The sequence below is a fragment of the Mya arenaria genome, chromosome 3 (genome assembly GCF_026914265.1).
Source record: "Mya arenaria isolate MELC-2E11 chromosome 3, ASM2691426v1".
Lineage (NCBI taxonomy): Eukaryota > Metazoa > Mollusca > Bivalvia > Myida > Myidae > Mya > Mya arenaria.
In genome coordinates this window covers 8,343,096-8,370,857 of record NC_069124.1, presented here as the reverse complement: position 1 = coordinate 8,370,857, position 27,762 = coordinate 8,343,096, and the positions used below count along the sequence as shown (strand labels likewise).

The window sequence follows — 27,762 nt, the reverse complement described above, 5'->3', positions numbered from 1 at the left end:
ATTGGAAAAGCTGATGTATTAATAAATATTAATATTCATTTTTCCTCACACTTATGGAATAGTTTCTGTTGATCAGGTTATTTGTATGAACGATATCTCCGATAAGTATAAATATGGGTCTTTTTGGTTAAAAATACTAGGTCACTAGCTCCAATCCTAGGTTTGCAAAATTGCATCATCAAATAAAAAATCCGGCTTAAAGCGGCATTGTCACAGATTGGCACAAAAAAAGTTTTTTCTGTAATGAATCTCAGGACAATTATCTTATAGAATGTGTTACGCTTTGATACCATAATTAAAAAAAAGTACCGAAATGTAAAAAAAAAATGTGTCTGAGACCGGGTTTGAACCCGGGTCGCCAACATTGAAGTCCAGCGTCTTACTCACTGAGCTACAAAGGCTTATTCTAATCAGGTGACATAATTAAGCTATAGACCTACCTCGGTAATATCACATGACAACACCGACTAGCCAATCACGCATAAGGAATGAATTCTACCTGGTAGACATACCCAGTAATCTTTTTTTAATGGAAAAATACGAAATAACTGCTAAACTTAAATTAATTGTTAACTATGTGGTACTTCAGTTAGTAAATTTCAATGCATTGTACACATCGATGCAAAGTTTATGCCATTTTTCGACAATTTTCATTTTTTTTCGCTATTTAATCATCTGTGAGACAGCCCCTTTAAATGCGGCGTTGCCGCATTGGCGTCTTGTTACCCTTAATAACGTAATGAATAGAATATTGACCTCTTGAGAGGACAAAAAAAAATATATGAGTAGATTTTTTAATAGTCTATTTGCAGATTACTTTAATTTTAAAACCTAACGTATTTTAATTTTTAGAAGCGTTTTTGTTATTATAAATCTATAGGTTTTGAGGCGAAGGAAAAACAACATTTTATCATTGAAACATTCTTTATCGACATTTGTGCAGGCAATGGGTGTTAAATACTTACAAGTTCTATGTTCTGGCTAATAACTGTAAAAAAATGTTTATAAATTGCATGAATTTTAAGAAGTTATGCATGTTAGCAATTAGTCAGTAATTGTTTCTTTGGCTCAATCGAAAATAACAGTCTTTGAAATAATAATGTATTAAACATAATACAACCTTGCCTTTAAATAGTTAAATGTTTTCAGTATGAAAATGAATGTTATAAAGTTTTTAGATTGATTTAGTCCTTCTGAGTTATATAGAATTTGTCTTTTGCGCTACTTTCTTCCATGTTACTTCTTTTTCAATGAAAATAATGCATTTTTTCATCTTAACACTTAAATTCTTCAAGTTAGATATATGTGTACTTGTGTATTAAATCAAGCTCACTTCTTTCAGTATGTTATGGACTTGATATTTCTTTAACAGGTTTTTCAACTTTGTTCTGATGTTGATGTGAAAGAACTTATGCTTGAAAAATTAATGATTAAATTGTTTGTATATTGTGTTGTTCAGTCCTGTGTTTTATCAATTTTTTTGCATAATAAGTTGGCACTGTCTTAAAGAAGATATCATTTAACTTGATTTTATTAATTTGTAGGTTCCGCAGTAACAGAAGAAGAGATTCGTGTGGCTGAGGAGAAGTTTGAAGAGTCAAAACAGCTCACTGAAACTGCCATGTACAACCTGCTGGAGAACGATGTAGGTCTTGTAATAAATGCTTGGACAATTTGTCTGGTTATATCTTATAAGGCTATATAGTCATGTATATTAAATATCTACATGAGATTGAATCCTCTTGTTCAGCGCTATACATTCTGTTAGGGGAATGAAGTCTCCAGAGATGGTTTCAAAACTTCCGAGAAAACTGTTATTTCAAACATACTTCGGTGAGAAAATTTATTCTCTTTAGAGTAAAAAATTTATATTTCTGTGACAAACAGGCTTGATAAAAGTTACTGCTTATTACTTTTGTAATATTGATATGCAATCATATATTCACATTTGTATATTTCAAAAGCAACTACAATCAAAGTATTTGCGATTATCACAGTTTCTTGAAGAAATTGGGCCCGACATATACACACATTGATTTTTTTTATTTTACGTATATTCATATACAAAGACTTACCCTTTTGTGGTATACTGGCAGTGACTTTATTGTGCATGCAACCAGTTGATAAATGGAGGGCAATTACCATATGAATTGTTATTTCAATCGTCGATGTGCATATAAATGTATCTTATTATTTTTGTTCATTATCAGGTTGAAGTTATAATATATGGAAGATGTTTGATTAGTTGCTGTCTGTGATCACTCCATGCAATACATTTTGACCTTACACCTCTATTCAACAAATATGCCATATGTCTCCTTATTAACTGCAAAAAATGATGAGAGCACATAAATGTAATTATTAGTATCATTGTTTATATCACCCACAATTACAAACAACCTGCACTAAAAACCGTTTGCTAAAGAGAAACAGCACTGTGACTTACATAATTATATTTGTTAATATATGTACCAATGCTTCAGAAATGATTGCATTAAGGTGACTTATAGGCCTGATGGGTCGGATCATCATTTCTATTTCTATTGTAAATATCATTTGTGTAATGCACACGCCACTATAATAAACAACTTACATTTTTTTGTTTAAACATATTTGTTTTACAACAATCATGAAACAAGTTATTACAACATTATATTAATCACTCTCGTTGGCATGATTTAACTAAGGGTGTGGTCTTGTGTTGTTGGGGAAACCGGAGCACATGGAGAAAAAACCCCACTTGTCTGGCTTGGTGACCACAAACAAAACTCAAATGCGCCCAGTCTGGGAAACAAACCCAGGTCACCTCTGTGAGAAGCGAGTGCGCTAACCACTGCCCTAACTGGACAACCAAGTTAATCAATCTACAGCCAATCAACTTACTTACTGACTGTAGCAGGTCCCATCAATAACAGAGAAAATAAAGAGCCAAGCCTCCTTAGAAAATGAGAAAATGGTGTGGTACACATGAACATCAAATGGCAAGACCATTGAATTGCATAAAAATAAAGAAAATGGCTTCATAAAAACCCAGAAAATTAGAGGAGCACATAATATAACATAATATTATTATTTTGTGCAGGTGGAGCAAATAGCCCAGTTGCAAGCATTTGTGGATGCCCAGACAGAGTACCACAGACAGGCCCTGGACATTCTACAGGAGCTTGGGGAAACCCTAGAGTCAAGGTAACCCCCCCCCCCCCCCTTTCCCCCTTCCCAATGCCTTATGCGCTTAAAACAACCTCCCCCCCCCCAAAAGAAAAAAACAAAAACATCTTTACACCTAGATATATGGGCACTGGCTAGGTGGAAATGTGAAGTCAGGTTAGGCTCTCCTCTGAAAACTATTAATGTTTGAAGAATTGCCTTAGTAAAACAATTTTTTTGTCAATGTATAGTAAAACAAAGTAATTTTGTCTTACTGAGAAAATGTCTTACTGAGAAAATGGTGTGGTACACAATTCATGACCCAGTCATAGGCGGCTCCAATTGTCCTATTTTGAAGGGGAGTATATTATTAAGGGGAGTATATTATTGTTAAAAAGTTAAACATTTGAAGTTTTATTATGTAGGATTTGTTATTGCGGGCCGCTGCAGCGACCCGCTATATTTAATACGTGGTGAGTAAAAGGTTTATGGAGACTTAAGAACTTGGTTGAAAACATGCATCTCTTTTTCCTAAAAAATTCAAGTACTTGTGAGCTGAAAATATAGACACAGTCAATTTCTCTCTTGAATACATGATTTGTCGTTCTTACCATAATGATTGTCTCGTCATAAGATAAACGGTTACTTTTGACATTAATAATGTAGACACAGTCTATTTTTTGTACAGAGTTGTCTTTCGTACGTTTGTTTTCCCAACGTTTCTGGGCACGTACTAAAGTTCTGACGAGTTAGCTGACGATATAGAAATAGAGTAGAGTTGCTGACCAATTGCTGACCATATAGACAAAGAAGGACAAAAACTAAGTTTTAAAATTAAAGATTTTTTACGACTTATTTTGTTTAATTTATTTTATATACTCCTTAAAGTGTACGTAAAGACAGATGTTTGTGTATTTTTATTGAAAATGGCAGTTCATTGAAATGAATTGGAGTATTTTGTTTTTGTTTTGCTGGTTTGGTGAAAAGATGAGAAGATATCACGATTGTAATTGTAGCTTTAAATGTTAGCCTCACAACTTGTGGAAAACTATCTGCACTACATCAAAGAACGATTAAAAGAATGTTGCTTGCCAATCCATTATTGATCATTTTTATTAAGAAATGATTTGTCTTTAATCTGTTGTTTTTTCGAAGTTGTTTTGTGGAAACAACTTTGTCCCCTGTAAAACTTATAGTTGTACTGAAACCTGGAAGAAGTGTTTAATATAAACTGTAGTTGTGCATAAACTAATGTTTTACCGAAATAGGTCTCTTTGAATTCCTTCATAGCCTTGATTGACTCGACATCAGCCATCACCAACTTTATAATATTTACATGGTAGATATGTTTGTGGGCCCGCTGTGATACTTTGTATCACAGTTTTTCTTGTTGCCTGTTTTTTGTCAAGTCTGTGTATGGTGAGTGAGACATAGTTGTCACAATAAAGGGTCTGTGTATGTGCCCGGACTGAACCTTACCCTGGCTATATCTGGATTTAAAAAAACTTGGGTTCACCATGATGAGGTAGCATCTCGCACTCAAGACCCAAGTCTGTACCTCAAAGATCAAGGTCATGCTTAGAGGTCAAAGGTTGAAATGATACTTGTCTGGCCAGTATCTTGACCATGCATATAGGATTTTCAGAAAACTTGCCATGGAGGTTAACCATGATGAGGTGGGGTGTCACAAGTTCCACATATGTGCATCAGTGTGTCCATCCGACTGTCCAGATTGAACGTGTCCGGGTCATATCTTTGTCATGGATTAATGCAATTAGAATTATCTGCTTTTTGTTCAACTCAATGTTACTTTTTATTGCAATTGCACGGAAGAGGAATATGTCTGTGTCAAAGGCTCTATCAAAAGGGTTTGACATTTCGCCATTTGGCATCTAGTTTGTAAAGTAAATATTCTCTGATGATTACTAATTAAATTGTTAAGATCAAGTTAACTACTAACGAGAACATATTTGTAATCAGTGTATTCAAAATGCAGTCACCATGGGAAGAATGTTAGATTATAGAGAATTTTATTTCATGATAAGGCATTTACAATCGAAAAGTGAAAGGTATCAGATGTAAAAAGAATCACTTTTTAAGTAGGTGGTTTTTCTTTCGTCAACAGACAACAGTCTGTCATTAACAATTACTTCCATTAACATTTCCTTCCATCCAACTTGGTCACATTGCACCAATCCCCACAGGAATGATCCTTGGTTGGTACTCTTTCAAAGGTTTTTTTAAAGAAGTATTTTCCATTGCCATGATGGCAACAGATAAAGAAAAACTAAATAATTTCTTCTCCAAAATGTCAAGGCCTGCAGTTTTTCTTGAGGTTTGTGGACAGGAACAAATTCATTCGAACAAATAGTGATGTAAATAATAAAACCTTTACAACATGTCATTAAATATAGCAAATTCTTCTCCAAAATGACATTTGGGATGTAGCATTGTCTAGAAGTCCTCTACAAAGCGTGATCAAATTCCCGGGGGGTGGCTTGCTTTACTTGGAAAAGGAAAAATATTTTAGATTCTTATTCTCTTTTTGTAGCTTTGTCTTCCATCCATCTTTATTAAACCTTACTTCCATAGAAACCATCACTCTTTGTAGCTAGCAACCACAATTTTAGTTTGCAACATCTATTTTAATGCAAACTATGACCTTGCTTCCTTAGCAACTTCCTCTTCCCCAAGGGAGTATGGACCTCCTTAGCAACCACATTTTTATTAATTACCAATGCCTTCCTCAAAAAATAGCTTGCTTCCCTGTAAACCATCACATTCCTCAGCAACCATAGACCTCCTGAGCAACCATTAACTTTCTTTTCTTTGTCTTAGTATCAAAATACATTGTTGGCAATAGCTTGCTTCCCTAGTTCACTTAAAGAATGTTGACCTCCTCAGCAACCTATTTAATTATCAAACACATTTTTTCTTAGTTACCAATGACAACCTAGATTTAGTACGCTTTCCTGTATATGGTCACTGTGATTCCCTAGTAAAAGTGTACCTCCTTAGCAACCAATGACTCCCTTGGCAATGGTACTCAGGCAAGTTATATTGGGCCATATCTGTACTTAAAAGTGTTTCAAATAGCACCAAAATAATATGAGATCACCAAACATCAAAAATAATCATTATTGTTCATATGTAGGGTTTTATATAAAGAGTTATTGAAGGGTGCTTCACCCTGTCTTATTTGGTATAACCCTTCTTCCCCATGGAGACCTATATGGCTACCATTAAGCTTTCATAAAATAATAATTTTAAGACTGTCAAATATTTGTTTTATTTTGATTAAAATTTATAATATGATTATAAATACATACAAACTTTACTCATTTGGCAGTTGAAAATAAATTTTATTTCAATAAATTTAAAACACAATTCCTAAAACTTTCTGTCAATTGACAGATAAGTTTTTCAAAGCCCCATACAATGTGCCCTTTTTCTGCAGCACCCGGCCCTTTTTAAACCTGGCTATAACCTTATTCATAGAATACCTTAGACCATGATTACCAGTTGTACATAGTCAAAAAAACTTACACAGTTAATAACAATGTGAAGATTTTAGCACTATGGCTTGTTACAATAAGTTGTTAATATAAAGAGGTGTTTTGCTTTGCACATGTCAGTCCATTGGTCATTAGATACCACTAAATGCTGAAGTACTCATGACCTTTGAAGTTTTCTCGGTGAATAAGATTACCCGAGAAAGCCATTATCCACAAATTTTGGTCAGAATGTGTATGGGCATAATATCTCAGACAAGTTTGATAACGAGCATATTGCTCTAGTCACTCAAGAGTTATTGCCCTTCAGTTATAGAAATTACCTAAAATCAGTCTTGTCTGATCAATAACTTTAGAAGCCTTTGTCAAATCATCACCAAAGTAGACACAAAAGTGTAAGGGCATTCTGTCTCGGCCAAGTTTGACAACCAGCCACATTGCTTGAGTCATTTGAGAGTTATTGCCCTTTCATTATATAAATTACCTAAATCTGTCATGTCCAATCAATAATTTAAGAATCCTTTTTCCAATCATCACCCAATTTGATCAAAATGTGTATGGGCGTTATATTTCAGACAAGTTTGATAACCAGCCATATTGCTTGAGTCATTTAAAAGTTATTGCCCTTTATTTATAGAAATACCCTAAAATTAATAGATTAAGGAACCTTTGTCCATTCATCACCAAATTTTGTCAGAATGTGTTCAGGCAGAATATCTCCATCAGCTACGATAACCAGCCTCAATCACACCAGAATAATGACCCTTGAAATGGCAAAAACAGTATGCCAAACTTAGTGTCCTTATGTAAGAATGGAAGTATTTTGTGACAGTTGGTGCTCTTGTTATTGTTTGGTCCAGACTGCAAAAGCAAGAAAGATACATGTATTAATATTCAGAAAAACAAAAACAAAAGTAAGAAAGGGAATGATAATGGTGTGACTTTAAATTTCTTATGTTCTCATATATGATTTTTCAATTTTCTGATTGCTGGTTTTATTCTTTATAACAGGAATTAACCCCCAAATGGAAGTAATACAGCAAAACAGTCTTATCATGTTGAATTGATTTGTATTGTAAAAAACAACAAAAATTAAAAGCCATGTGATAGTAAGTGATTAATGAGAACAAGACAAAAGAAGATGAGTGAAAACAATGGTAAAAAAGGAAAACATTTCAATAACATTGCATTTACACAAAGTGTTCCGATAATATATTAACCAAGGGAAACAACCAGTGATAAAATCAATATCAACATGAGTACAAGTTCTTTCCCCTTCACAGCAAAGTTAAAGCAGCATGGGAATTCTGTATTGTAATAAAAAGTATAAAATGTCAATTTTTAGGAGGAATGAGGCAGCATCAAGACCAAAGTCAGAGCACATTCCAAAGCGTGTAGGATCATTCAGCTCAGTCAACCGAAGTCGCAGCCCTTCCCCGTTCAGAGGAAGTGACACTGGCAGTTACAACTTTAACAATGCCCCCACTTATGCTTCCAGTAAGTATAATCAAATCAAGAAAAAGTTTGCTTCCAGTACATGCCCTCTGATCTAGATTGGTGCTTCATCCAGTTCATGCCATCTAATCTAGATTGGTGCTTCATCCAGTACATGCCCTCTGATCTGGATTGGTGCTTCATCCAGTACATGCCCTCTGATCTAGATTGGTGCTTCATCCAGTACATGCCCTCTGATCTGGATTGGTGCTTCATCTAGTACGTGCCTCTGATCTAGATTGGGGTTGCATTCAGTTCATGACCTCTGATCTAGATTGGAGTTGCATTCAGTACATGCCCTCTGATCTAGATTGGGGTTGCATCCAGTGCATGCCCTCTGATCTAGATTGGGGTTGCATCCAGTACATGCCCTATGATCTAGATTGGTGCTTCTTCCAGTACATGCCCTCTGATCTAGATTGGTGCTTCATCCAGTACAAGCCATATGATATTGTTTGGTGCTTCATCCAGTACATGCCCTCTAATCTAGGTTGGGGTTGCATTCAGTACATGCCCTCTGATCTAGATTGGGGTTGCATCCAGTGCATCCCCTTTTATCTAGTTTGGTGTTGCATCCAGTACATGCCCTATGATATAGATTGGTGCTTCATCCAGTACATGCCCTCTGTTCTAGATTGGTGCTTCATCAAGGACATGCCATATGATATTGTTTGGTGCTTCATTCAGTACATGCCCTCTGATCTAGATTGGGGTTGCATCCAGTGCATGCCCTTTGATCTAGATTGGTGCTGCATCCAGTACATGCCCTCTGATCTAGATTGGGGTTGCATTCAGTTCATGCCCTCTGATCTAGATTGGGGTGGCATTCAGTTCATGCGCTCTGATCTAGATTGGAGTTGCATTCAGTACATGCCCTCTGATCTAGATTGGGGTTGCATCCAGTGCATCCCCTTTTATCTAGTTTGGTGTTGCATCCAGTACATGCCCTATGATATAGATTGGTGCTTCATCCAGTACATGCCCTCTGTTCTAGATTGGCGCTTCATCAAGGACAAGCCATATGATATTGTTTGGTGCTTCATTCAGTACATGCCCTCTGATCTAGATTGGGGTTGCATCCAGTGCATGCCCTTTTATCTAGTTTGGTGTTGCATCCAGTACATGCCCTATGATATAGATTGGTGCTTCATCCAGTACATGCCCTCTGTTCTAGATTGGTGCTTCATCAAGGACATGCCATATGATATTGTTTGGTGCTTCATCCAGTACATGCCCTCTAATCTAGATTGGGGTTGCATTCAGTACATACCCTCTGATCTAGATTGGGGTTGAATCCAGTACATGCCATCTGATCTAGATGGGGGTTGCATCATGTATATGGCCTTTTATTTAAAAGGGGTTGTATCCAGTACATGCCCTCTGATCTAGATAGGAGCTGCATCCAGTGCATGCCCTCTAATCTAGATGGGGCTTGCACCCAGTGCATGACCTCTAATCTAGATAGGGTGTTGCATCAAGTGCATGCCCTCTAATCTAGATGGGACTTACATCCAGTGCATGCCCTCTGATGTAGATGGGGTTGAATCAAATACATGCCCTCTGATCTAGATGGGGGTTGCATCCAGTACATACCCACTGATCTAGAAAGGGTTGGCATCAAGTTCATGCCCACTGATCTAGATGGGGGTTGAATCCAGTAAATGCCTTCTGATCTAGAATGGGGTTGCATCAATTACATGCCCTCCGATCTAGATTGGGGATGCATCCAGTACATACCCACTGATCTAGAAAGGGCTGGCATCCAGTTCATGCCCTCTGATCTAGATGTGGGTTGAATTCAGTAAATCCCCTCTGATCTAGAATGGCGTTGCATCAAGTACATGCCCTCTGATCTAGATAGGGGTTGCATCCAGTACATGTCCTCTGATCTAGATGGGGGTTGCATCAAGTATATGGCCTCTGATTGAGATTGGGGTTCCATCCAGTGCATGCCCTCTAATCTAGATGGGGCTTGTATTCAGTGCATGTCCTCTGATGTAGATGGGGTTGAATCCAGTACATGCCCTCTGATCTAGATAGGGGTTGCATCCAGTACATGTCCTCTGATCTAGATGGGGGTTGCATCAAGTATATGGCCTCTGATTGAGATTGGGGTTGCATCCAGTGCATGCCCTCTAATCTAGATGGGGCTTGTATCCAGTGCATGTCCTCTGATGTAGATGGGGTTGAATCCAGTACATGCCCTCTGATCAAGATAGGGGTTGCATCCAGTGCATGCCCTCTAATGGGGCTTGCATCCAGTGCATGCCCTCTAATCTAGATAGGGGTTGCATCCAGTGCATGCCCTCTAATCTAGATGGGGCTTGTATCCAGTGCATGTCCTCTGATGTAGATGGGGTTGTATCCAGTACATGCCCTCATGATCTAGATTGGGGATGCATCCAATACATACCCACTGATCTAGAAAGGCTTGCTTCCAGTTCATGCCCTCTGATCTAGATGGGGGTTGAATCTAGTACATGCCCTCATGATCTAGTTTGGGGATGCATCCAGTACATACCCACTGATCTAGAAAGGGCTTGCTTCCAGTTCATGCCCTCTGATCTAGATTGGGGTTGAATCAAGTTAATGCCCTCTGATCTAGATTGGGGTTGCATCAAGTACACGCCCTCTGATCTAGATTGGGGTTGAATCCAGAAAATGCCCTCTGATCTAGATGGGGGTTGAATCCAGTAAATGCCCTCTGATCTAGATGGGGGTTGAATCCAGTAAATGCCCTCTGATCTAGAATGGGGTTGCATCAAGTACATGCCCTCTGATCTAGATTGGGGTTGAATCCAGTAAATGCCCTCTGATCTAGATGGGGGTTGCATCAAGTATATGGCCTCTGATCTAGATTGGGGTTGTATCCAGTACATGCCCCCCTGATATAGAAAGGGTTGCATCCAGTACATCCCCCTTGATCTAGAAGGGGGCTGCAAACAGTTCATGCCCTCTGATCTAGAAGGGGTTGCATCCAGTACATGCTCCCTGATCTAGAAGGGGTTGCATCCAGTGCATGTCCCTTGATCCAGAAGGGGGTTGCATCCTGTTAATGCCCTCTGATCTAGAATGGGGTTGCATCAAGTACATGCCCTCTGATCTAGATTGGGGTTGAATCCAGTCCATGGCCTCTGCTGGCGGTTGCACCAAGTACATGCCCTTTGATCTAAAAGGGGTTTGAATCGAGTACATGGCCTCTGATCTAGAGGGGGGTTGCATCGAGTACATGCCCTCTGATCTAGAAGGAGATCGCATCAAGTACTTCCCCTCTGATGGGGGTGCATCCAGTACATGCTCTCTGATCTTGAAAGGGTTGTTTCTAGAACATGCCCCCAGTTCTGAAAGGGGATTATATCCAAAATATATGCCCCTGATCTAAAAAGTAAGTAATTGAGCTAGATGAAATAGATTCTTTAGCTTGCCATGATCCATTAGTATGATCTTATATTTAACGGGGTCTGAACTATTTGGAAGATAATAGTAAGACTTTCTGTGTTTTGTGTGCAGTAACTGTTTGTCTTATTGCAATGTTGCTATAGGTTTCAACTTGTATGTTTTGCTCACAGTTTTTTATGTTATACACATAATGAGTTGTTTACTATTCAGTATTTTAATATATTTTGAGTTCTTGCTATTTATATGTGTAATATACAAAAAGCATAACTGTGTTTCAGCTATTCACAGAGTTAGTGCCCTTACTTTTTCTTGTTAGCAATGTAACTCCTGAATTACTCAATGGATTTAATGGATTTTAATTATACAACACACAATGGTTTAACATGATAAGTGGAAATGCAGTTTACAATAACCTCAGAGTTATGGCCTATTTTCTATAAAATAGGGTTCTGTTCCTGTGCCAAGACGGCATTCGGGAGTATATGTTACTGTTGTGACAGCTCTAGTTGAATAAGCCCTGCTATATAAAATCAAGAAATTGAGATGAGAAAGCTTTTTCCCTGTGCAGGGCTGGTAGGCTTGTGCTCTTTTCAGCTACTGGAGCTCTTGTAATTATTTATGTTATTGTGTTTTTTAATCAGTAAACATGATTTATTGTGATTGATCAGTTAACATGACTGATTCTGATTGGTCAGAAAACATAACTGATTGTGATTAGTCAGTAAACATGATTGATTGTGATTGGTCAGTAAACATGTGTGATTGTGATTGGTCAGTAAACATGATTGATTGTGATTGGTCAGTAAACATGACTAATTGTGATTGGTCAGTACACATGACTGATTGTTATTCTTTAGTAAACATGACTGATTGTGATAAGTCAATGCACCTGATTGATTGTGTTTGGTCAGTAAACAGGATTGGTTTGTGATTGGTCAATACACATGATTGATTGTGATTGGTCAATTAACATGATTGGTTTGTGATTGGTCAGTAAACATGACTGATTGTGATTGGTCAGTACACATGACAGATTGTAATTGGTCAATACACATGACTGATTGTGACTGGTCAATACATATGACTGATTCTGATTGGTCAGTACACATGACTGATTGTGATTTGTCTGTAAACATGACTGATTGTGATCGGTCAGTACACGCTTAGAACGATATGAATATGATGTTAACTGTTCTCTGTGGTGGATGTTGGTAAATTATCCAATTGTTCTGTTTGTTAGCAGTTGAGGAGACAAGTATGTATTAATATAGAGTCTTTCTGTACCATATGGTTGTTTATTGCATCATGAATTGTTGTAAACAAATAGTTTAAGCTTGACTATTCGCAGAATAAGCAGGGCTATACTACTCGCTTCAACGTCCATATCAGCATCAACATCTTTTTTAAGTTTATAGGCAAGTTGTCTTTTTCACTTTTAACTCCAATACCCTTCATTCAATTTGCTTCATACTTCACACAGTTGTCCAGGACCATCACACAATTAGGTTACTGAAAAATTATCATCCTTTATACAAAAAATAGCCCCTGATTGACTTAGAAACCGAGGTCAAAGTTTAAAGGCACATTGTGTCCAGTTTAAGTTTAAGGGCTAGTTTGGATTTTGACTAATAACTGCTATACCCTAACATAACTCCAAATGACCTAATTTTACTTTTTTTATTGTTATTGACAAGCACATATTACATAATTACATTTTAAAGACAAAGCAGCTTATAGTGGAGCGTTCTGTCCTAAGACAGCTCTTGTTGGCAAAGCATTTTGTGTTATGTGATTTGATTACTATATATTATTTTGGCAAAAGTTATATATCAATATTATTTACTAATATTTTATTTATTGTTGTTGCATGAATAATGGTCAGCTTTTGTCGGATACTAATGATAAGTTAATGATATGGGCTGTATCATGCGATTTTGGGTCCTTTGACATGCGTTTGGTTGTATTGGTAATTTTTATTGAATGATGATTTCATAATGTTATTTCTAAAATTGCATAGGATATATGTGTTTACAAGTAAGACCATTCATTGTGCATTTTATTTACTAAATTGACACACACATAACAAAAAGTCATATTGAAATGGCACGCATCATTTACATAACAATACTGCAGCAAACTTATCATTTACTTGTTATCCTGTAACATGGAATCTTTATGGAAAATAAATGAAGGCATTGCTCTATCTATTTAATTTTTGAATTTTTAACAATCAGGCAGTTTTAATCAAACACTATGAGTGAAGTCAAAATAAGGGAGGACAAATCTGTGGTTGCTGTAGAAAAATGATTAAGTAATTATTATAAATCGAAAAAACAAATAATGTGCCAATAACAATCCTTTAAAACACATTAAAATTAACTATTTCACAGCATTGATTTTTTGGGGTAACAATAGAGTACAAAGGACCAAAATCGCTCGATGCACTGCATATGTAAACATTTCTTTACAGAAGAAATTATCTTGAGCACTGAGATCCATTTTACTTTTGATTCGATGATGCACAATTGGCGTAAACTGCTCTTATATGATAGATTCAACATGGAATACAGTACATGATTATTAACAAATTGCATTAGTCATTTTCTAATACAGGGTAATTCATTAATGGTTTTATAAATATGAAAACCAGAAAATTTGGACGTACCAGACCTAAGTACTAGATATAAAATGCCTATTTTCCAGAAATGGATAATACAAGTAAGCTTGTACCAGAATACTGCCTTTCTCTTCAATATATCAATATAACTATGCTAATTAAACAATAGATACTGATAAGATAAAAATAAAGAGAAAAAAAAGAATCTAGCCTTACTCAATTTTTCCCAAACCATCATAATGATCGCCTTAAATTGATAATAAGCTTTCTGTTTTTCAAAGAAAAAGTTTAGGCCATCATAAATGGTACAGTATTGGGGCCATATTTATAAAGCTTCTTAGACTTTTAATTTAAAAAATTCTAATTTTTATCGATGAATATTTTAGCTTTAATCAAATTTATTCATATGTATTTATTTTTTGGATCCTTTTCTTGCTGTTTTTCATGTGTCTTTTTGAGGGTGTTTTTAAATTCAGTTGAAAAAGTTCTCTAAGATGCCTCATGAATGTAGTCCCAGATGTAGTTGTCCTCAGCAAGCAATTGAACTGAGGGTCTTAAGTAGCCTTACAAGAGTATACACAGGTCATGATGTAACGGTGACAGTCTTTAAATTTTGGTAGCCTAATTTTTCTCCTTGTTACCGTCATATTTATATATGAAATGTGAGAGTCTTATTGAACAATTTGTATAAGCTTGAATAATTTAATAAATTATATGCTTAGTGCCTTGATTTATACATTCTTACACGTTAGTGTAGCAGGCCTGCTCCTGTAACTATTTGTATGTTGTAGTTAATGCATGATGAGAATACTACTACACATGCATGTTTTCCTTTGATGGTATTGTTACGGTATAACTTCCAGACATTTAGAAGTAATCCTGGCATTCTCTCTTAGACAAGCAGGAATTATTTCCAAATTTAAAAAAAAATATTATTTTTAAAAAAGATAAGTATACCTTAAAGAATTGAACAATTTGCAATCTACAAAAAGATAACATGAAAGATGATGCTTTGAATAAAATATTTAAGTCTGGTAGAATGTCAGCTAAATGAAAAAGGTGTAACTTTTCAGACAGGTATGTTATGTTCATTGACTATCCAAAATGTTTTGATAATGAATTAAGTAAATTTCATTCGAACATGTTTATCCAAAACAGGTGCCTAAAATAGTTTTTAGTTCTACTGGCCAAAGGCCAGAAGAGCTTATGCGATGGTAATGTGTACGTAGTATGTACATCCGTGCGTCCGTGCGGTCGTGCGTCTGTAAACAATTGCTTGTGAACACAATACAGTCTTCAGTTTTGATTGTATCTCGATGAAACTTGTACAGTATCTAGATATCCATTAGAGCTCGGTTCCTTTTCGAAAACCAGCCAGATCCGCCGATGAATGCCTAGATTATGGCCCTTGATAGTATAAAAAAATGCTATTGTGTATACAATTGGTTGTGAACACAATACAGTCTTCAGTTTTGATTGTATCTCGATGAAACTTTTACAGTATCTAGATATCCATTAGAGCTCGGTTCCATTCTAAAACCAGCAAGATCCGCCCATGAATGCCTAGATTATGGGCCATGAAAGTTTTAAAGAAATGCTTTCTATTTTTAGCCAGGTCTGCATGAGGGAATTCTATTTTTAGCCAAGTTTACATGTACATGTAAATTCAAGTCTAGAGTTAAGGGAGACAATTTGCAAGTCTAGGATTTAGAGAGACAATTTGCTTTTTGCTTCTGCAGTTGATTTTGTGAATTACTCTGCCTTGTTCTTGTTGAAAGTCCAAAGGCCATTTTTTAGCTTTAAGTTCTGTAGTTTGCACATTCATCTTAACAAAATTGGTTGTGAATGTTTAAGTTATGCACCTGGTGTCATTACTGGCCACACCCAGGGGGACCACAGGTTTGGTAAACATAAATCTGGAAAGGTTTGAAAATCTTTTTGTGTGTTTGTGCATCCATCTCAGCACAATTGATTGTGAATGTTTGTTCAAATTGATCAATGTTGTCCTAGGATGCCCTTGACTTTGACCTTTTGTCCAACTTTTTTAACATTTAAAACTACAGAAAATTTTACTATGAGTACAGTTTTGAAAGCATTTTTTTTTGTCAGATGACTTTTACTTGGCACATATTAAAAGTTCATACAACTAATCTGCTTACAGTACTTTCTGGGCTCAGATGTTGAACGTGCTACGTTTTCAGGTAACCCAAACACAAATCATAAACTATATGTCTGTTGCCTTTTACACATACATACATGCTCTGGATTGATATGACCACAAAAGCCATGCCAGTAGAGCATAGGCCCTTTTGGGCCTCTTGTTTTTTAAGCTTTGCATATTTTGTACATAATTATATAAATGTGTCAGTTCATATATAAGGTGTGAAATATTGCCTAGTTAATTTTATTAACTGGAAAGGCCGACAGTTTCATTACGGTATGATTAAAACAGGGGTTTGTTCAACAAGCCTTTTTTGTTTGTCATGACGTATAAGGGGACCAGTTTAAAAGGGGGCATACCATTTCATCCAGACTTTATAGACTTAAGTCTTGTTTTTGTTTCTGATATAGAGTTATTTTTAATAGTACATGTAATTAGCTTCAAAAATCAAATGACTTTAATAAAAAAATTCTGAATTTTGTATGATGAAAATAAATGTGATTTATTATGCAGATAACTTGAATGTCCCACCAACTGCAAGTAAGTGGTCTGAAGTGTATCTAAAATTTTACTCTTACTATTTTTGGTCGTCTTGATTTAGTTTGTTTACAGTTCAGTTTATTTGAACCAATTGTACAGTTTTAAATTATTTTCATTTTGCTAGTGAACAAGAAAGAATTGACCATTATTTTTTTGGGGGTATTATGTTACATGTTCTTGTTTTTATACTATAAACAATTTTGTATAGTCTTTGCATGGTACTCCTATCTGTTTGTTTTATTTGGAAAAAAAATGCACAAAAAGAGTGCACATTATTAATTAACTTTGATTACTTTTTAATCAGGCCGTGTATCAAGACCTCTATGTAAGAGTTCTGTGCATTGAGTGGATCATAATGAGTGGTCATTGGGTGGATTATAATGAGTGGTCATTGGGTGGATTATAATGAGTTGTCATTGGGTGGATTATAATGAGTGTTCATTGGGTGGATTATAATGAGTTGTCATTGGGTGGATTATAATGAGTGGTCATTGGGTGGATTATAATGAGTGGTCATTGAGTTTGCTGTGGTTTTAGTGCACATTTTCATTCAAATTTAATTTATTTTACTTGATGGAAAATTATCTGTCAAATAAACATAATGAATGCACCCGTAAAGTCCATGTCTTGAAATAAGGTTGATGTTTGGATGTCTTGGAATAAGGGTGATGTTTGAATGTCTTGAAGTTGCTTCTGTTTTAAAGGCATTCATTCTAATTTTTTAATGTATTTGTTTGTTTTCTGTTTTAGTGTGATTAATTGCATGGGGTTAGCAAACTTTTTGTTAACAAGTCAAGAACTATGTATGACCTGATCATGAATCTTATCTCAACTGCATGTCAATGTCTTTTATTGTTAAAGTTCTGAGCTAAACAGTAGCTTATTCTCTCCTCATGTATAAACATTAACATAATGTTAAAATAAACAGACTTCAGTTTGTTGGAAAATGTTTCTTTGAGCCCTTCTTGTTTTACTGTTAAATTAATTCTTAATTCCAGATAAAAAGTAACCTTAAGAACATTTAATATATGGTTTATTTATATTTTTGAGATTTTTGTGTATACTCAGTGGAGATTTCTTCACTTTTGGAAACAAAGAAAGTTTTCTGAAGACCTATTATATTGATATTATGATTGTGATCAATCAAGTTATTTTAATTTTCAGACTCTCATAAGACAAGTCAAAAGCCATGTGCAGAGGCGCTCTATGATTTTGACCCAGAAAATATTGGCGAGCTAGGCTTCAAGGAGGGAGAGATTATCAACCTTGTTACTCAGATTGATGAGAATTGGTATGAGGGAGAGCTTCGAGGGACCACTGGATTCTTCCCAATCAACTATGTCAAAGTTGTTGTTCCTTTGCCATAAAATTGGATAGCATGATTCAATTGCATTTCTGTGTAAATTATTATTTTTTGGTAATGAAATTTGGATAGAAAATCTAAATCAGATACAGACACTATTGAAAGAGGACATATTGAGATATCTGAAGTTTTAATTGAGTTTTCAGTATAACAAAATAGTGTGTTGATGCTATAACGCTGCTGTTATGGAAGAGTTTGATGTAGAATTTTACTGCCATTAGAACTATTATGGAGTGTGATCATTTAGGCATTGAATTATGATGTGAATGATTTTTAAGATCTTAAAATAGATGCTTTCTTTGTGAAAATGCTTGTTCACTCTCTGATGAACAATGGTGTTGGTTAGGCCCTTTGTGCATAATTAATATATATTTAATGTCAAGTAAAGTGTAGTTATCATACTCCTGTTCTGTTGACCAGAATTATATTATGCAATTCTTTTTTTTGTTGATCATTTGCATTTACATGTACCATGGATTGTTTCATTGTTTAAATGTATGAATGAATAAATCGAACAAATGTATCAAGAAAAAATGGGTATATAATGGTAAGTTTGATTTATTTCATAACCCATTTTAGCTAAATTGGCATGTCAAATTACCAGAATTGTATGCATGAATTAAATAAGTTTGAGTATATACACAGATGTATTTATATGATTTGTCTATATGAAATTTATGTCATAGTATTAAGGTCAAATATTCATTTAACCATTCCATGTATATATAAACTTTTAAGTAGTAGATTTAAAATCTAAAGATAGACCCTATATTATAAAAAAAATAAAGTATAAGCTTGTCATCAAAAACAATGTTTGCTTCTTTTTTTTATAAATTTAAGTCTCTCAATTATATTGAGCATTTTTTCCATTGAAGTTGGATGTGTGAAAAAGGAGTTTGTTTATTGTAAAAGTAAATGGGTAAGAATGATAATAACCAAAAAAAACCTATTCAGCTTATGTGCAATTTCCCTCATGATATAACAATATTTGCTCAGTTTAAAGTAAAACATACCTTGTGTTGTACAGAAACATATGAATGCCCACATTTAAACCAGATCTACTCACATTTTTATAGATTATACAGTGTGTCATTACATTTACAAGAATATATTAATGTTTGAAGCCTGAATTGTTTATTATTGTATTAAAAAAATATCATAACCCTTGTACCTCAATATATTATTTGCACCAAACTAGTGTTTTTTTTCCCTTTGACCATTTTTTGTTGTTTTCTTGCAAGTTTTGTCATTTATTTATTTCATACAATCTGTAAACAGAAAAATATTACAACAATCATGTTCAATTTTCAATTCAGTATTCACATATTATGATTTATTTGATATACCGTGAATCATTGCAGATTGAAAGGTACTTCTAAGTAGGTCAGCAGCTGACATTTATTTGAATTATATATGTATATGTGAAATTCTTTATGTATAGGTAAGGTAAAAAAACCTACAAAAAAGCGCATAATGTCTAGCATGCATACTTCATGTGAATTCTCCACAAATTGAAAGTTCTCATTTAGTTTCTTATATGGTATAGTGGCTCTTGTATAAAAATGGAATCTATTTTTTTTGTAATTTATTTATCTAGGCCTAGATTTCAAAAGTGGGTTTGTTAACTGTTTATGAATAAAACTTCTTTGTCAGTTAGTACTTTTTCATTGTGATGTAAAATTAATGATATAAAATATTTACATTTGCAAATACTTTCAGAGAAATATTACCCAACATGATCTGTTTGATTTATTGTTTTGTTTTGAAATTATTCATTATTGATTGTCTTGCACCGCTTTTTTCATACCCAATTTTTGTTCTCGGTCTGTTTTGGCATTATGTTTATATGTCTTTCCCTTAACTTTGTTCTGTTTTGTTAGCTGTCTCTTGTCTTTGTATGTTTAGTTTTTAATTCCATTGTTTATTTGTTTATTATTATCAAAAAAAACTGGCGGACTTTTTTCTGAGAATTTTCTTGGCTGATTTTTCACTTAATTTCAGGATTATTAATAGATCAGTTTAAAACAGTTTGAAACTCTTTCTGCATATTGGTAAAAACATTTCTAAATGATCACATTTTGCTTCTTTAAATGGGATTAAACATATTTGCAACTTCAGCTTTTATTAAACTTAAAAGCTTTAGTATCAAGATAATTAAGACAAACCATTTTAGTATCTACTTGTGGGTATCATAGAAAGCTTGAATCATCATATATCTTCTGTTCTGTTTTGATATTCCCTGTCCTGTTCTGCCAGTTCTGTTTTAGGTGATGCGTTTTTACTACTTTGATGTTTTAAACACTTTGATCTATATTGTGCATGCTGTCTTTTTTCTAATTAGCTGTTTACAAGGGCCCTTCTCATTAAAGGATCTTAGTCAAACTTCAAAAAAAATAAATCTGTAGAAACACAGATAAAACAAGCAGATCTGTTTCATTGTTCCAACATTGTTTTCAACAGGATTACTGTGTGAATATACAGGGAAATAACATAGGTGATAAATGTTTGTTTGAGTGTAAGATGTCAATATTTTTCACCAGGTGAGCTCCAAAAGTTTTATTATCTTGATGTTTACTATTAATATTCTTGAGGTGAAATACATAGCATTTTTACACTAAATGATCAATTTTTCATTTTGTTTCATGCTTGTTATAAAAAAAGATATTTAATTGACATTTATTTGGAAAATCCCGGTTTATTTTACCTAAATGACATCATAATGGAAATCTTCTTCCCAGCACTGTGAACAATTATGATTGTTACTAAAAGTGAAACCGGCTAAATTTTTAAAAACAGTAAGATTATATTTAACAGTCAGAGTTGATAAATGTTATAATTTGTTCTCATTTCTCATTAAACCACTGAAAAGCATGAAATTAAATATGAAAATTTTGCTTGTGTCTAAAACCTTAAATGAAAGTGGGCCATGAACTTAAAAAGAAATGGAAAACGTTTTAGATTTTGGCTTCACAAAAGCTAATGTATGTATATATATTTAAACTATCAATTAATTTAATTTGATTAAGCAATCCTCATTGCTTTGAGCTCATGCTGCAAATTATGTTGACTCAAAAATTTGTTTAGTATGTACTAATACTTTTCATTTATGATAACTTCATTATCAAAGTTCATACATTTCATGGTATGTTTCTTTTAGACGCTAATATGTTAGGACTTGAAACAAAATAAATAGTTTCCCCTAAGATGCTTTATAGTCTGTTATTGTTATGAAGTATGGATTTAATGCCTAAACTTGATACAGACACCTTGGAAAGAGTTCATATTAGGTGTACCAGAAGTATCAGGAAAATATAATATTTTACATGAATTGCTGAACCTGTTTTTTTTATAAATTAGTTTAAGCAGCGTAAGAAGTTTGTTTTATTAGCAATTTACTTGATTGTTAAAAATATATATTCATTGAGGGATGTATTAAATACAAATAAAAATCTTACTGTCAAAGTTATGCTGTAAAGTGGATTGTTAAAAAAACAAAACAATGATACTTAGAAAAAAGATTTTAAAATTGTTATGCTTGATGGATTTTTTTGTTTGTTGTGTGTAACATTTTTTTTATTTAAATACTTCAATATGTATAAATTACAATACGAAAATGAGTTATAAATACTATACTTGTGAAACGGAATGTTGTTTTATTTCTTTATTTGATTTATTAACTTCTTCATGGCAGAATTCAATATTTTAAGCAAATGTGTTGAATTGATATTCCCAGCCAGATACGGCAAAGAAGATGGCATGAATATCATGAGTTGGTTAATTATTTCAATATGGCTGCAGAGTGATGGACTCTTATAAACTTTTGATTATCCAGGATATGAGATATGAGTCTATTTGCAAGTGTTTGAAATAAAAGGTTATTGAATAGAGTGTAGCATTTACTTTGATCAATTAACCTAGATTTTGACCAAACGTTACCCTGTTGCAACTAAATAAAATAGTTCATCAATGCAAACATCCTGATTAAGTATCATGAAGGTTGGGTTAGAAATATTGCAAATCTATAAGATTGGGGCAGATATATTGCCTTTGTTCTCAATATTTCACTCATATTTGACCTAGTGGCCCAGTTTTGACCCCCATGTGACCCACTTTTAAAGTTTACCAAGATTTCATCAAGGGGAACATTCTGACCACAGTTTGATCAGTCTGACCCATCATTACCAGTATTCCGGACATGATTTGTTCAAAGATTTGACCTAGTGACCTAGTTCCTAACATCATGTGACCCAGTTTTGAACTAGTCAATCGTTTTATCAAGGCAAACTTTTTGATTAAGCTTCATAAATAGTGGACATTATTAATTGTATGTTCTTATTATTATACTAAGGTTTTACAATAATTTAATGCAAAACGGTACGAGAATTTTGAGTGAAAAGCTACGGTGTTCAACTATACTTGTTTACTCCAATAAACGTTCAAAAGAACAGTGTACTTTCTAAGTTAGAATATTTTCGATATCGTTAATTTTTATCGCATTCTTTAATTGTTCCTGTTAAGAACCTGGACCTAGCTTACGCCCTTGCATGGCTTATGTTTAGACAATTATTACTATACTCGTCGGTGTAATGTTGATGGTCTTTTTGCCAAAGAACTCGTCAATTTGTTTATAAACGTTCAGTTATGTTCTGGTTATGTTCTGCAATAACAGTATGATCTAGCAGGCCAAAGAACGCGAAAGAAGTATTTTCGTAGCTCTTTTTATTATATGTGCGTGCGAGTTTCTATAAAGTCCAAAAGGCATAGAATAAGACACCACAAACTGCCTTTTCAATGTAAATCACGACCACTCTTGCAGATCCAGTATGAATTATTTGATATATCTAATTCTGATATTTGCCCGATCAAATTGCGTTTTAATATAACTTCATTTGACTAAGCTGAATAGCATATCCATAATCCATATTAAGTGCGAACACTATCGTGAGTGAAGTGAGATGGTGTTCTATGACTTCTTTTGTGGCTTCTCCATCTTGTGCGTAACATTCAGGAACATGTCAACGTGATAGTTTTCATTTAATTATGTCGGTGTTCTTCGGAAATTCAGTTCTATAAACAGGCATATCAGAAAACAACGATCTTTTATGAACGTAGTTCGTAGTTTGTTCTAAAGTCAGATCAGTTCTGTAAATTAATTGCATCCTTAAAATCAGAAGTTCGTCAGTATCGAACATTCAAATGCGGTAAAACCACATTAGCAACTTGTGACGAAGGTTTAATACAATTATTATTGATATTCGTTAACAGTTAAGCCGAAGACTAAAAAATAGAAATTGCATGTAGTTTCAGCTTACAATTATTCTGTACAGAAGCTTTGTCTTTGTAACGAAAACATCAATTAAGTGTTTTGTATCAGAAACTGTTCGGTTTTTTTTATAATTGATCCGGGATTAACTCAACAACCACACATATATCACAGTGAAATAACTAGGTCAAACAAACATCCCTGTCATGAACACGCTTATGCTTGTTTTAAGGCTATAAATGCAAGATAGATTACACTGTGATTTGTCTGCACCTTTAATTACATTTCAATATTTATGCAAAAAAAAACTACAGAAACAAGCTCAGTAGCAAAATGTTTAAACATAAACCCGGTTTAATGGCACTTGGTAAACGCCAAAGACATAGAACACGAAATCAATTCCTAATGAACCTAATTTCATCTCATCCTTTTAATGTTTCCATACAGGAACTTAATCATTCAACTCATTTCTACGACTAATTGAATTAAACTTATTGAAAATTGTTTTTGAACTGCAGTTTTTTTTCGTGCTCTTTTCACGAGAGCAGGGTCTTGATCATATATAAGAAATATCCGGGAAATCGTCATGTAAAACAAGTTTATTATTGTAACGTGAACCATAACGTAGACAACTTAACATTTGTGTTCGATTAGTTTAAAACCTAAGGATAGCAGAAGTTCCGACATATATTTAAAAGGAATATATACAGGAGAACGATCGTATCACGTGTAATAACTTTTATTTACTTGTATGTTATTTAACAATCTTTGCAAACCAATATGATAATACTGATCATGTTTCAATGTTAAAATTTGAAAATGGAAGTTGCGTTTAAGTTCGTTAAAATGTCCTTATCCTTTTAACATTAATGTTCCCTTTATCTGTAATTTAAATGATAATTTACAACTTTTAAATTACTGCGGGTGTCTCCCTTTGTTTTAAAAACGAAAATGATCAAACACCGGATTGACTCTGGTTTAATGTTTCTTAGCGATATAATTTCATTATCTGGAGAAATGGACATGAGAAGAAGAGTGCAAACTTTAAAAGTGAAATGTAACTGGATTTTAGAGTTAAACACAATAAGAAAAGCTATCCCAAACGAATTGGAAAATGTCACTAAATCAACCCAATCTGTAAACAAAGGTTATAACGTGTTTCAATCCAAACTACGGTCAACACCCTTTATTCATAAATAATGGCAAGAAGGCATTTCATTTTACATTTGATGATTTAAGAAAATAAAATTAAACAGTTGTAGAATAAACTACTTCATACCATCATGGCTGCAACTCTAAACCTATTCCTCTGGAAAATCACAGCAAGTCCTATTTGTAATCAATGTAACCAAGTCGAAGATTATAACCCCTTTCTTATTAATTGCCCGTATATTTTTCATTTATGGTCGGATATAAATGACACCTTTTAACATTGTAATATACATAAACAGATGAGTAGCCTCGAAGCACTTATTATTGGATATAGAATTGAATTCAAAGAGTATAATATTATATCTTATATTATATACTATATTATATGGTTATTGTATTTACAAATCGCACTTCCTTTCTGAAAGAAGGCAGAGCCGTTTCAACTTATGTGCATTATTATATGCTCACCTTTTAATTATTCAAACACTATATAAAATAAGAGGAATTCATTGTCCTCTTCTCAATAAATGCATTATGAAATGAAAAATCATCTAAGAAAATGTTGTTAAAAATTATGTCTTTATTTCATACAAATGCAATGTTTTATGATGAAATAGTTGAACATCATGATTTTCGTGTTCATTAATTGTTATGTATAAAACTAGTTTGTAATTTTAAGAAAATTAAATGATCACCATTTAGTGATTCCAAAAAGGAAAAGTAAACGACTCATTACTACCCAATCAGAAAGGGCAGATAATCCAAAATGACCGATCTCGTCCAATGAGCAGTGGCGCGGAGATTCCAAAAATGGTAGTCATCCGCCACATCGAATCTAGTGCAACGTGTGAATTCCGGACGAAATCCCAATGAATAATCCGCCGTTTCCGTTTCAAACATGGTTTAACGTCTACCTCTAAAGAACCTTTAGCGAATGAAGATTAATATAAAGTTAAAGATGGCGGCCCAAAACAAACCATATTACTTCCATGTGCCAAGTTATTGCATAGCAACTGTGCAGTGTATACAACACAACGATTATGCAGTAGGGAGGGGTGAGTAATGTATTTTCGCGGCCCATGAAAGTTACCATTGACAACAACACAGGCAATACAACAAAATCATTAAAACTGTTTGAACGTACTTAAAGCCCATCACATAACAATAGTATTATGTACGTCGTTTGACCAAAATGGAATATTGCCATTGTATTAGAAATGTAACATCATCATATTATTGATGAATATTTTAATATCAAAACTGTTTTGTTGATTAAAACGCTCATTTAATAAACTTATTTAATATTAATGTTAATATTAGAATTAAATGCATGTTGCAGTTGTTGTCCGTCTTATCGAGACACACATTTTTAAGGACTTTTATACACATTTTTCTTATAGACAGCATTATTTTGGTGACCTTTTTAATAAAAACAGAAGCTCAATATTCAGGTCCGTATTCTCAATCACGAATTCCATATTCCCCGTCAGTGTTTTATTTAATTTATGACATTAAGATGGAAAAAGTCATAATCAAAATTTATCATAGTTGATTTCGTGCTATGATTGTTCCATGTTGATAGAGATTCTATAGTATCACCACAACATGCAGTTTATGAATGTATTTAGAATAGTTAGAACGCCGTTAAAACAAACGGATACACTGGACGCAAATGCGCTTGACCTATAAAATGATTTTCTACATAAAGTTTCTATCATACATCCTGAGAAAGTATGAAATTAGAAGTAATGATGACAGTAGACAATTCGTTTGTTCATCCGTACAGACAAACGAACGGGCATAATCATAATTAGGAGCGGACTGATGGACAAGGGCGACCGGACTGGTAGAAAGCGGGACATGTAGATCCTACTAGACGTTCGATATATCTCGCTCGTAGGTTATTTTTTACAAATAAATCGACTTAAAGAAAAGTTTGTCACGCAGGCGGATGGGGGATTTGGTAACGAAATGATGATAGTCGATAATTCGTTTGTTCATTGTGCACTGACAACAAGCGAAGAGACAAAATCGTTATCAGTGGCGGACTGATGGACATGAGAAGACCGGTCTGGCAAGGGAAGTGGGACAGGTAGATGCCTATTAGCCGTTCCATATCGTGTGTTGTTTTACAAATAAATGGTTGACAGTTATGTAGACAAATACAGACATACGACTGGCAAGTGTTTCTAGTACTCTGGTTAACAGAGAATTCAAAACTACTTGACGGCGGTATGTAAAACTGACGACATGTATTGAAAATGGGGTCACAGACAGATGCAGATAGATCGACGCATTTGCGGACTGCCACACAGTCCTGCTATGGGGTCACAGACAGATGCAGATTGATCGACGCATTTGAGGACTTCCACACAGTCCTGCTATGGGGTCACAGACAGATGCAGATTGATCGACGCATTTGCGGACTGCCACACAGTCCTGCTATGGGGTCACAGACAGATGCAGATTGATCGACGCATTTGAGGACTTCCACACAGTCCTGCTATGGGGTCACAGACAGATGCAGATTGATCGACGCATTTGCGGACTGCCACACAGTCCTGCTATGGGGTCACAGACAGATGCAGATTGATCGACGCATTTGTGGACTGCCACACAGTCCTGCTATGGGGTCACAGACAGATGCAGATTGATCGACGCATTTGCGGATTGCCATACAGTCCTCCTATGGGGTCACAGACAGATGCAGATTGATCGACGCATTTGCGGACTCCCAAACAGTCCTGCTATGGGGTCACAGACAAATGCAGATTGATCGACGCATTTGCGGACTGCCACACAGTCCTGCTATTACCAAAACTTCTACAGACTTTCGGATATTTGCGTTGAAAAATACAGAAAATAAAAACATATATCAGTTGAGCAATTATCCAAATGATATCATAATATTTCATACAGAAAAACATGAATAAAAACAAACACAAAAGTAGCTGATCGCATACTTAGGTTGTTGTCCGTCTTATCAAATCAATTTCTTAAACAAGTTTAGTTTTACTAAAACCGTTTATAGTTTTCTAGCGGTATTTGTGATATGTGTATGTATCTCACCCAAGAGGTTGTGGATTCGAGCCCCACCAGGGGGTCTTTCTCATT

At 34.6% G+C, this 27,762-nt stretch overlaps 1 protein-coding gene across 8 annotated transcripts in view; it reads left to right on the top strand.

Annotated features, from left to right (window-relative positions):
• The window catches only part of LOC128226886 (endophilin-A3-like), a 65,648-nt gene extending 42,970 nt beyond the window's left edge, over positions 1–22,678 (top strand). For 2 of the 8 annotated variants that reach the window (XM_052936993.1, XM_052936991.1), the window contains 7 exons: positions 1,545–1,645; positions 3,083–3,186; positions 8,005–8,156; positions 12,793–12,807; positions 16,844–16,870; positions 17,175–17,195; positions 18,035–22,678. In XM_052936993.1, coding sequence (XP_052792953.1) covers positions 1,545–1,645; positions 3,083–3,186; positions 8,005–8,156; positions 12,793–12,807; positions 16,844–16,870; positions 17,175–17,195; positions 18,035–18,237 — 623 coding nt within the window. In that variant the 3' untranslated portion in view covers positions 18,238–22,678. The remainder of the gene's footprint in view (positions 1–1,544; positions 1,646–3,082; positions 3,187–8,004; positions 8,157–12,792; positions 12,808–16,843; positions 16,871–17,174; positions 17,196–18,034) is intronic. The other 6 variants (XM_052936992.1, XM_052936995.1, XM_052936994.1 and 3 more) reach the window with 6 other exon arrangements.
• Positions 22,679–27,762: the final 5,084 nt, after the last annotated feature.